We start from the raw sequence: 12,032 nt of genomic DNA, 5'->3' as shown, positions 1-12,032 counted from the left end.
ACAATATAAGCTCAAAAGGTATCTGGCTGGATCATTTGATATTAGCAAAATACTCTCAATAGTGCATTTAACAGACCAAAAGAGAGCAAACAAGAGAAGTTAATTGTTAGAGTTTACATACTGTACACATTAAAAGCTAATTTTTATTTTACAGACATTGCAAACACAGACCAAAACAAAAGAGTAAAGTGTGCCATTAGATTTTACAGTCTAAAGGAACTAAACGATTACAAGAGAGGCATGAGGTGAGGTAGAATTGTGTGTTGGGTACTCCTAGAATGAGATCCTAATAGGTTGGACTTGATGGACTAATGTCTTTATTCAACCTCAAATACTATGTAACTATGTAACTATGTAACTATATGCAATGTAAGATGGTCCTCTTTTATTATGAATTTGAGGCTTGTAAACCCCTACAAAACATATAGTGGGTTTGTGCCGAGTGTATATGCAAAAGTAGACTGACTTTAGCTTTTCCTGTTCCTATGCTACTTGCATTCAGAATATACCAGCCAAATACTTACCTGTGACCCAGAGTGGTTCACCTCTGAGTCCGACAGGCCTACTGATTACCCCAGTAGCTTCAGTCTAAAGCTGGCCATACACTTGGTGTTTTTTTTAATTCAGCCCCATGTGATGATAAATCACTGTTCCACACATTCAAGAAAGCCATGTTTAAATTCTTGCAAGTTTTAGAAAATCATAGCTGGCTGCAGATTTAACTAGAAAAGTAATTTTGGAGTTACCCTTTAAATAAAGTATTAGCTGAAATGTAGCAGCATGTAAGTGGACGAGGTAATAGAAAATCTCTTTTTTTGGTGAGACAGGAGAATTTTGCTGGGTCTAAAGTGGACCTTGCAGGTAAAAATGAGCTAATATTTACCTGCAATAAAAAATACCTTATAAAAATGAACTATAATATTTGAACTAATTTGCAGAGAGGAACCCCATTCCCCAGGTTTGATCTCCTTGCTATATGGATTTCTCCTTTATGGCACGGCATCTACAACTCATAAATATATGTGCGAATTGGAAACAGACCTCAACCTCTCAAAATACATTGATATATGGAATCAAGTATAGGGAAGCCACTAAATCTTAACTTCCATACAGATGGTACATGGTCCCTAGTTGTCTTAAACACTTTGTCCCTGGACACACAGAGACATGGTTCCAGGGATGCACAGATAAAGGAAAGGAACTTCTATGCCTGTATGGTGGATGTGACCCACTGTGCCCAGATTCTTCAGGTTTATGGGATTCCTTTGGTACACATGTAATATAAAACTCATAATAAATATATTGATGGAGAAAAAAATAACTAGTGCCTATCTGCTTCCTCCCTTCCCCCCATTCTATAGCACTAGGTGTAATAAAATAAATTAAAATTATTCAACAAGCTTCGATCTGATTCCTGCCAGTGACATCATGCCTTCTGGGAAAGCAAAGGATCCTAAATCTCAATTACAATTTGCTGCTGCACTTTGCAGGAAATTCCTCATGAGATTTGGTATCCTCTAGTGACATTAGGAGTACTGTGTGAGGAACTATACCTTGCTCACCTACCCTGCTGCCTCATAGTGCCTCTCCGTTTTTGGGCTGCTACTGTCTGTGGATCTGCTACCCCACAACCACTCATGCTACCGCCTGATCTTTCTCCCCACCAGTGCTGCTTGTACGAAGGAAAATATGCTTCCTTCACCATTTTCTGGGTCTGACATGAGAAAGCAAAGTCCCACTTCTCTACCAAGATGGCTGCTACTACACCAAGACACAGTGCAGAATGAGGCATGGTGAGCCCGGGGAAAAGATCAGCTGTAGGGAACCAGAAGGATTAGCTATCTGCTTTGTTTTTTTTGCCTGTGGCTTCTACATAATTAAAATAATGATCATCATGGAAAATATCAATTGTCAATAATTAATTGTACCTTATGCTGAGCACAGCTACACTTTCAATAGAGGCTTGTTTATTTCAAATCAATGCATGTATAAACAGATATTTTACAGGAAGGGTATTCATACACTGGCTGATATTTACAAACAATGCAATAGATTAGATAACTGCTTGTGGGAATCAGGTAGTGTAGACAGGGCTGGATTTACCAATAGGCACAGTAGGGATGTGTCTTTAGGCTATGAGGCAAAGAGGCGGCTATTCCCCATATTATTACTAGCCCCATTTTTTTTCAATTATTAGTTCAAATAGTCATCTCATTTAATGTTATTTACACATCATAAAAAAAAATACAAAAATAGAACGGGAAAGTTTTTGAGCTGCGGACAGCAGTTTAACAATATATAGAAATCTATCAACCTATACGGGTCTCCCTTGAAAATATCCTAAAGAAGAATTACTTTCGTCGAGTGGAGATCCCAAAAAGAATACTAGATATCAAATATTAATTTCAAAATAGTATACATTTATTAACAACCTTATATGAAAAAATCATGAAAATCAAAAACATGAATATATAAACATTCATTTAAAAACTTGGTTCTCAACTGGTGGGTCGTGACCCAAAAGTGGGTCGCGACCCCGTGTTCAGTGGGTCGCCGCATGCCCTCCACTTTTCTAGATGAGAGGCTTCTCAGTCTCCCCCTAGTGCAGCAATGTCAGTTATCACGCTGAGCAGCCAAATATGCTGCCTGGTACTGATTGTCAGCTTGAGGTGGGGTGAGGTGGGGATGGCTGGGGGAATGGCCGTGAGGGAGCGTTGCTTACAGCTCCCTCGCATGTCCTGTAGAGGTGTCTGGAACGGAGTGACATCACATTCTGGCTGCCAGCACATCTACAAGGTGCACAAGGGAGCTGTACAAACAATGCACATATGGATGGAGCTCTGTCACAGCACAGGAGCCCACACTGGACTCATAGCTGAGGATCCACTCCAGTCCTCATAAGGTAGGGAGACTGGGTGGATCCGAAAAAAGAAAAACTTTTTTTTTGGAGTATGTGTGTGTGTGGTTGTGTGTGTTTGTCAGTGTTTTTGAGGGCCCGTTCACACTAGTACAGTGCGTTAATCGAACAGTCCTGTGCGATTAACGCACTGTACCATGTAATCACATTTACTAGTACGCGTTCTGGTGTGGGAGGTGCGTTGCGCTGTGATTCATTTGAATGGCACCCCAAACGCACCTCCCGCCCACAGTTCAATTGCGGTACCGCAATGCCGTGCGCTCCATTGCAGTTCGACTTGGGTCACAATTTAACGACCAAGGACAAATGTGGGTCCTGAGTTTACACAGGTTGAGAACCACTGATTTAAAACATCCTAGAAACATATTCCATACCAGCCATGGCTTCAGAATGGTGTCATAGGTATCTGGAAATCATATATAATGGATATTCAAGGTATTATTGAAAGGTATTCATACCTTGGATATCCATGATATATGATTTTGGAATTAATAGTTAATACCTAGTATCCTTTTTGGGATCTGCACTCGGGGAAAGTAATTCTTAATGATATTTACACATTATCACTATATTCTAAACCACATCAGAATCAGGAAAACATTTAAATGTGGTGTGTTAAAAAAGGTGAACATAACAGGGGATCACTCCAGAATCCAGCCTTTATTGTGGTATTATCTGCTCCAGTAATAATAGGCATACAGTAATTAAGTTTGGATGTGTAAAGGTGGCCATACACTCTACAACCATCGCAAGACTTTAGTCTTGCGATGGTTGTAAAGGGATTAAAAAAACGTACGATCTGCCTATCTTGGACAGGCAGATCGCACTCTCGATCATCGCAAGCCCGCCCTCCTGAGGGGCGGGCTTCCGATGACCGCAATGCTGAACGGGCAGTGTGCGCGTGCGCACACCGGCCCGTTCAGCATTTATCTTCCGAGCACCGTTCTAACCAGCCGAGAATCGTACGATTCCCGGCTGGTTTTCGAACATGCTGGTTCGACAGAAGACGTGCGACCGTACAGTAGAAACGGTCGCACGTCTCCGTTCACACTGCTCGATTATCGTACGAAAACCCGATCGCATACGATTATCGTACGATAATCGTGCAGTGTATGGGCACCTTTAGGCTGCAGCGAATTTCCAGAACATTGGAAATCTCCGTGAGGAGTAATCATGCCCTTTTATCCATAGAAAAGTGAGCAGTCCTCTAATCGCTCATACAATGCAGGAGTATCTTGAGAAGAAAGGCCAAGTTTATATACCATTAGTGCATTTATTTAATTGACCAATCTTGCTATTATATCTTCAGTATACAGTATGTCCATGCATGGAAAGCCTAATCCAGCTTGTCCCAACTGATAAAAGATGGAAACGGACCATTCTACAACACCTACATTTAAATTGTAAACCAAAATGTGCATTTCTGGTCCATTTTGGATTTTGTTTATTGTTGTCTGCATTCTTACCTGTCTCCCTTAGGCTTCCTTTTCTGCTGTCCCTTTACTTTTGGTCGCCTCTCACTTCCAATGCACGGGTTACCCCCTGGCCCTGTTACTCGGGTGGACTCCATGCCTTTTGATGATTTTTTGAAAGTGAATTCCACAGATTCCCCCTCCTTCAGGCTGCGGAAACCTTCCATGTACAGCTTGCTCTGTGGATGGGAAAAACGGGTTACTTTATAAGGAAAAGGAGCAAGAATTGGCACACTTTATGAAAGCATCAATTCAAAAGAATAGTATATGAATACCACCTCCTAAATTATTGTTTCCACAATAATTACAGGCAAAAGCAGGACAAAAGAAATGTGGTACTATGAATTATGTAATTGTAAAAAGTTCATAATTATTATTATTACTATTTTGGCCATTTGTTATCCATGTGTTCTAATTTTGATGACTCTGTGCCTTTGTATGATAATTGTTGTCGAAAAATGCATTTCTGGGATCATTGGTTGAAGTTCCATCAGGGATGCTCTTCTACCCATGTTTACATTAAAAAAGCCCCCAAAGCTGTTTGTGTGTTGGAAGCAGTAGACTAAACTGCACTGGGGCAAGGAATGATGAATATGCGAATAGTGGAAAACAATATCTGCCATGTGCTGGTTCTGCATACATTCATAAAAAACATAGCCTCTGGAATACAAAAAGTTATATTAAGAGCAGATCCAATGGGGTTGACATTTAAAGAGACCCACAACATTTAACGGTTCATTATCTTTAGCAGATATCTGTATACCAATCCATGTGTTCTGAATGATAAAGGGATCTTTTATCATTAGTCAACTAATTTGTAAATGGCTGACCAAGCTGATCATATATAGCCAAGTCTCTATTACTGGGATATAATTACCTCATTGTATGATATAGTATTTTTTTCTTTATAACTTTACTCATGGGGATTCCCTGTTATGCCTGCATGTTAATAAATGTTCTAAGCCTATCTCCCTCTCTCCAGGTGGGGGCTGCAGGATTTCCCAGCTTATGACAGAGAGCGGATATTCTGGCTAACTGAATGGAAGAACAAAGGGATCTCAGACATGCTATACATTCCGTGCATTCCTAATAGAGAGGGGGGAAGGGGAAGAGGTATAGGAAGCGGGGGAAGGGGCTTGTTATGCAGGTAGCCATGTGCTCTGTCCATTGTTCTGCTGCTGTGATTAAAGCCATTCAAGTATGAAGTAAATATCTCCAATATGATCCTATATAAACTTTAGGTGAAAAATATCTCCTTTTCTGGTGCTAATTGGTTATTTAAATCTCCTATGGCTGGTAATACACTAGTGACATTACATGCAATAACAAGCACCAAAATTGTTTTCTTTTTCGTACATTGAGGGACACTGCAAGTCAGAAAAAGCCAGATTATACTGCTAACATTCATGTGATTAAGACACTGGTAAACAGCAAAAAGTTGTAAGCCAGTCCCTAACCCCTCTTCTACCCACCTTGCCTCAGTTTGTTGCTACTGTCCTAGGAGGTTGGGTGCCTTTTTCTTCAGCTTTGATTAAAAAGTCTATATTTTTGTGTGTGCAATATTTACAAGAAAACAATGGGCTTTAAGGGTACCAGAAACATCACTTGTGATTCTCTTAGCTAAAAATATTATTTATTCATACATCATTTAAAAACATGTGTAGCAAAATCATGTTAAATCACATACAAATGTCCATCTTTACACTATAAGCATTATTATTATTATTATACATCCCTATTGTGCATCCCTATTGGCATCCACAATGAGCTACCCAGGAATTAGATACCCGCCTATTTATAGCATAAATTTCTACTTGGATTCATATGTAGTCTGCTGAAGAGTGAGGTCCAAGTATTGCCACAGGTAGATACTCCTCTACGTGTTTCGCTCCCATTAAAGGGCCTTCCTCAGGAGGGATGGATGGATGGCCACGGATGCAGAAGGACGACAACAAAACAGTAAACTCAAGCCAGAGTACACTAAGAATGCAACTAATAATGACCCATTCAGAAGCCAGTTTTCCCTGGAGAGCCTCAGAGTGGATGCATATAGTCACATAAACATAAACAGCAGCAGACAGACCAGCGTGTCCGTTTTTTTTTGCCAGCCTTTCATGCTTTATTTCATTTTTTACTCAGTGACTTTAAGATTGACCAGCATTTCCTCAGCATTAGCTTTGGAGACTGTGTAGAGTCTGACCCCCTTAAGCTCCTGATTCAAACCGGGCTTGTGGCCCTTGTTACTATATCTGATTCAGAGTCCCAACAGTCTATCTTTGAAGAGACTGTTTTTGAGGCACTGCTATCTCCTGCCAGTAAATCAGATTTACCAGTGTTTGTTTGAAACCCTATTAATGCTGTGCAAATTATCGTGCATCTGGAGGATCAGACTGCTGTTGCAGACCTTGGGTCTTTTAGAGCCTCTACACTTGCAAAGACCTTTCTGCTTCACCAGCTATATAGTTAATTCCTCTGTGTGGACTGGAAACACCCTAAAGCATCCTTGGCTGTGCGGTGGAACCTTTCCCCTCTGAGGTGGGTGTTAATAGGTGGTCTGTTGCCACAGTAGATGCACCAGGGATCTATATTAACAAGTATATTACTAAATGTGTTAAGAGTGTGCTCTAGGTAAAAAATCGGCACTCGCAAGGGGATCTGTCCATCCTGTACTTTATTTGTAAAAAGGACCAGTTTGGGGGCTGAAACATGTAAGCATTTGTTTGTTTGCTGCTCGGCACCGAGGTTCAAGCAGCGGGATTGGAGACAAAGGTAGAGCTGCTCAATGTTTCTAAACTGTTAAGAATGTGCTCACCTTTTAAAATGTCACTAACATACAGATAGAATCCACCTATAAATTCCAGTTTGAAATGGCTGGTGTGCCCCATGTTGGTGGTAACGTCATTTAGTCAAACCATGTCAGAATGGGTAGATACCCTTAAAAGGGATCCTCCCACTGCTGAGGTAGACCTATTTCATAGAGTGGCTGGAGAAAATGCCTGAAGCTTTGTGCTTTAGTTGTGGTGACTTGCTACAAGCCTATGTCTCAAATGGTGCTGATTTCCTTACAGATGTGGATGTTGTCTCTTCAACACTGTAAATAACGTGCTCCTGTCTCAATGCAAAAGATCAGCTGAGGGGTGGGAGGAAGCCTGCCCTTCTCCTTCACCTACCTCGGTAGCAGGTGCCTGTAGGACCTCAGGGCCCAACTCCCACTTAGACCATAGGGTTCAAAGCCAGAGTTCAGCTAACCCCTCTGGTAAGCCTTCTGCGTGAGGTGAGCTTCCACTTCTAATAGGGGACTGTTTGTGCATTCCTCCTCAGGTAGTTTGCCTTCCTGACATTTGAGAACTCAGGACACCCCTTTTAGTCCATAAATTAACCCCCTTTGTCTGGCAACTCTTTCAGCTGCCCCTCCCCATTTTGATTGTTCAAACATTGCAGTGTATCTTCCCAGGACTTCCTGTGTTCCTCACACATGGGGACCCCTTGGTCCTGTTCTAGTGGGAACTTGGCTTCAATAAATATTCCCCACATAGGCTTAACTTTCCCTGTTTCAGAGGGAAATCTATATCCTTGGATAATGTTGAACCCTTGTGGTAATTGATACCCCTCAGCATCCCCCCTCTCCAGAGGGAACCCTGACCTACAGTTTTGGCTGGGACCAGTTCCTACTGCTCCCTTCCCTAACAATGCCCTGTCCCCTCAGTGTCTCTTAGAGGCACCTGTATTTTTCAAAGCATTGGACCTTATATCCACTCTAGTGCCTGGTAAATTCAAAACCTTCCATGCCCTCACAGTAAAAAAATATATACTCATACATTAAAAGTATGGGAATGCAAAATATGAATTTAAAAAACAACACCACAAACAAAAATTGTAGCATACTTCTTTTTATAGCAACACAATGCACATCACATTGTGTGTTATGCTGTGCTGCATTACTGGGTTCCTTCTGATGGGGATAGAGTATGGCTGGAGGCTTTCATGGGACCTGATCATCTGGAAATAGATCCTCTTGAGGATGTTCTGTCATTAAGAAGATGCAACAGTCTGGGGTTGTGGTTTACCTTTATCACTGGTTTGCTTTCTTCCCTGCCTGTCCTTGTTGGGGTACTTCCAGAGCACTCTACCTTGCTTTTCCTGTAATACTGACCTCAGGGTTGATGCCCCTGGGGTTTCTACCATTCTTAGGAGTCTTTCGGCTAGCCTTATAGGATTTTAAATCGTGAGGTTCTCCCTTTCTTGTATGTCTCGTTGTGAGGTTTGGTCATCTGACCAGGAAACCTCATTCTTATTATGAAACCTCCCTTCCCTGAATCTCAAAGGGTGAAATTGTAAGGCAGTGGCCTTATAGTCTGACTAGTCTTCTCTTGTGGATTTGTTTTCTTTTACTGTGGACTTGTCCTAGTGTCTTTCTTCGATCTGTCAGTGGCTGTTGCCCACCATTCAACTGGACTGCTTTTGGAAAGCTGACATTTTTAATGTTTTTTTTTGGTTTGTTATGCTATGTGAATAGGAACATGTAACAAATGTAAAGCATTTGCTATCTCAATTTGCTTGCAAAAGTGGAAATACATTTTTAATGTCTCCAGTCTTATTGAACATTAATCTTTACATATGTGACAAAATATCTATGCTAATATGTATATCTATGCTATTCTACATTTTATAGGCTTGAGTAGGTAGGATACATTAAGCTAACCATAGAAATTTAGTTCACAAAATGTGCCCTGGCCATAAAATGGCAGCCAAAAGTGACTAGTCCGACAGCTAAACCTTTTTTTTTAATGAGTGCACAAACAATCATGCTCATATCACCCAGGTGTGAATGTTTGTGTAATGTGATGACACCCCAGTGACAACCTTATGTCGGGAAATAATAGACTTTCACTATCAAAGTGTGAAGACCTATAGACAACTGAATCATTTCCCTCTCCTGCTAGTTCAGGCTTATCTCTTGTTTATGGACAGTGTAATTGCAAGACCAAGAATACGTTTTGGGCGAGTCAGCAGAACCAGTGTGTTGCCCAGTAGGCACCCTTCCATTTAACAAAAGTCGATTTCTTAATTAACTTTTGTTAATTGGAGCTGGTTCGAAAACTCTTGACCTGGCATTTCTGACAGCGGCAACCCCCTCCTCAGCGTATAGAAAGTATATGTCACTTTTGAATGATCAATTACAGCATCTATTGGGAGCCTTGCAGCCTCCGATGCAGCATATGTCAAAACGCATGGTAATGCACCATGTATGCATTGGGTGTAAGTGACCCCCAAGGAAGTTCACGTCCAGCAAATCCTAATATTAATACCAGATATGTGAAACAAATGTGGTATGGGGTAAGGCATGGGGGGTGTAAACAGTTTGCATTCAACTTTATAAGTATTCATTAACTGTATATATGCCATACATTACAGCATTTTACTGTTAAAGGCACTAACCTCCTCTTATGTCTAGCAAAATAATGAAGCCTTTAAAAGTAACTTTTTATCAGTGTCTGTAGAGCATGTACCAACTGTTGTACACATCCACACTACTGGATGTATCCTTCTTGGGGATTTAAAGTCAAAGCTGGGCAGGGGACATGAAACCAAAACGTCTTGTCTGCAGTTTAAATCATAGTTTCTCTACAAAATTTGCATCATCCACTTTTGGAGAATGTGTTTACTTTATTGACACCTCCTAAACCCTAGTCACACCTCAAGAGTACAAGGACAATTGTAATTTAAATCACAGAGCTGTCTGTGAGATCATAGCAAACAAGAGCATGTGCATCGAGATCCAGGAAAACAAGGAGCTATGGCATAAATATATAGCTGGCCGTAAGTGTGTGTATCCTGCAAAGATCCAGTCTAAATTGTGTACCGTGCCAGGACTACAAGTGGTACTGTGGTGGTGGGACAGTACAAAAATTGGAAAAAATTAGACATCTGAAAAAAGAACCTTTCTTGTTCCCTATAGCAAACACATTTCCCAACTGTATGTTCACATAGCAGTAGCTGGGATTAAAGGAACAATTACCTATTAAATAAAGTCATAAAATGTCTCTATATAGTACTTTATAACATGCATGATCAGAATTGAAATGTTGATGGTGTGAATTAGCCCTTAAACTTTACATTATTATTTAAATTCTCATTTGCATAACAATACCAGTTCTAGCTGCTATGGAAACATTGGGCATGTATATGCAAATAGTTTAGATAAGACTAAGTTTGTAAGGACAAACATTCATCTTTGTCCACACTGTATTCTGTTTGAGGATCTGTTGGATACAATGTCATTTGCTCTTATCTTCCTGCTTCTGCAGGATGTGTTATCTCACTTTGAGTCCTGTGTACACAGGAGATATTGGGATAGGAAATATGCTGCCCTGTGGAGGGAGGAGATGGTGGCTCTGGTCAGTAAGAGACTGTAAGACCTTTTGATGCTGAGAACGTTAGAAGCTGCAATAAGGAAATTAGACATTTGAGACAATAAAGTGAGATAGTACCCTTATCCCACCCACACACTTCCAAAATCTCCTGAGAATGCACAGGTCAAGCAAAGGTTACTGGGAATCCATTGCATGTGATTCATCCCTGAATATTAATTCCAGTGCCTGCAGGTGGTCTCATCTCAAGAGAGATATATAAATACACAGAATTGATAAATGTAGATAAGAAGGGTATTTGTTTTAAATCAGTTTTGTTTTATACAGATGGCATTGCTAAACATTTGGAATGTCATTAGGTATATCAGAAATACACATGAACCTTTTTCCTAGCGTGGATGCATCTTTGTGGAATTGTATACACTTTTACAGAGTATTCAATAAAAACTGTTGATTCTTTATTGAAAAGGGCAATTAGATACTACTGTAGGGCACACCGTTAAGTCTATAGTCATTTACACACAAATATGAGATCTGTGTCATGGAATGCTTGGATTTATTTTTCTCTTGTCAAATACTACCCCTTGGCATCTCTATACTTCTCATGCTGTATTGCAGTATTCTTTACAGAAGGATTAAACAGTAATAATAATTCTGCATGCTAATTATTTTCTAAATTTAGGTTTAATTTTTTTTTATAGTTTATAGATTACTAAAGTTATGCACCGTTTTACACATACAAAAACCATTTCAGTTCAAAATCAAATGCATAAAAGTTTAAATTCCACAGATGATTAGCAGTAAAATATTTAAGTCAAGGTTAGCATGCCAAAAGCAGTAGATCCAGAGCGGCATTTTTAGTGATCAGATAGTTATTGTCTTACCTGATGCACAAAGATATCCACAGGTGTCTCCAGCTCAGCTCCTTCCTTCTTGGTCATTGTGAGGAAACCAAAGCCCATTCTAACATTGAACCATTTGCAAACCCCTGCTCCTTGAAAGGTCTCGTACTCCCCACTTTTAGGAGACTCCGAGGAGTCTTCTACAGGCTTCAAGAACCCTCCTGTAAACATACAATAAGAAACAGTTAACTATGGAAAGAGTTTCAGATAATAAATGGAACAGTCAAAGACTACTTTACAGAAGGCCAATTATACAGGTTTGGAATGATAAAAATGCAATGTGAAATAATAATTTAGAGAATATTATATAATAATAGAGCTGGGGGGTGTTGCCGATAGTGCTATTTGGGTTTAGGGGGGGGGTGGCTTT

General features: G+C 40.3%; 1 protein-coding gene across 1 annotated transcript in view; it reads right to left on the bottom strand.

Moving 5' to 3' along the window:
• Nucleotides 1–12,032, bottom strand: part of LIN28A (lin-28 homolog A) — a 19,594-nt gene that overhangs the window by 732 nt on the left and 6,830 nt on the right. Inside the window, exons 2-3 of the mRNA XM_018572520.1 lie at nucleotides 11,645–11,823; nucleotides 4,384–4,568 (exon numbers count right to left, since the gene is read on the bottom strand). Of these exons, the coding sequence (XP_018428022.1) occupies nucleotides 4,384–4,568; nucleotides 11,645–11,823 (364 nt within the window). The remainder of the gene's footprint in view (nucleotides 1–4,383; nucleotides 4,569–11,644; nucleotides 11,824–12,032) is intronic.

Source organism: Nanorana parkeri, unplaced genomic scaffold (genome assembly GCF_000935625.1).
Source record: "Nanorana parkeri isolate BGI_ZX_2015 unplaced genomic scaffold, ASM93562v1 scaffold2058, whole genome shotgun sequence".
Taxonomy (NCBI): domain Eukaryota; kingdom Metazoa; phylum Chordata; class Amphibia; order Anura; family Dicroglossidae; genus Nanorana; species Nanorana parkeri.
The sequence above is the reverse complement of the archived record's forward strand: the minus strand, read 5'-3'. Positions and strand labels throughout refer to the sequence as shown.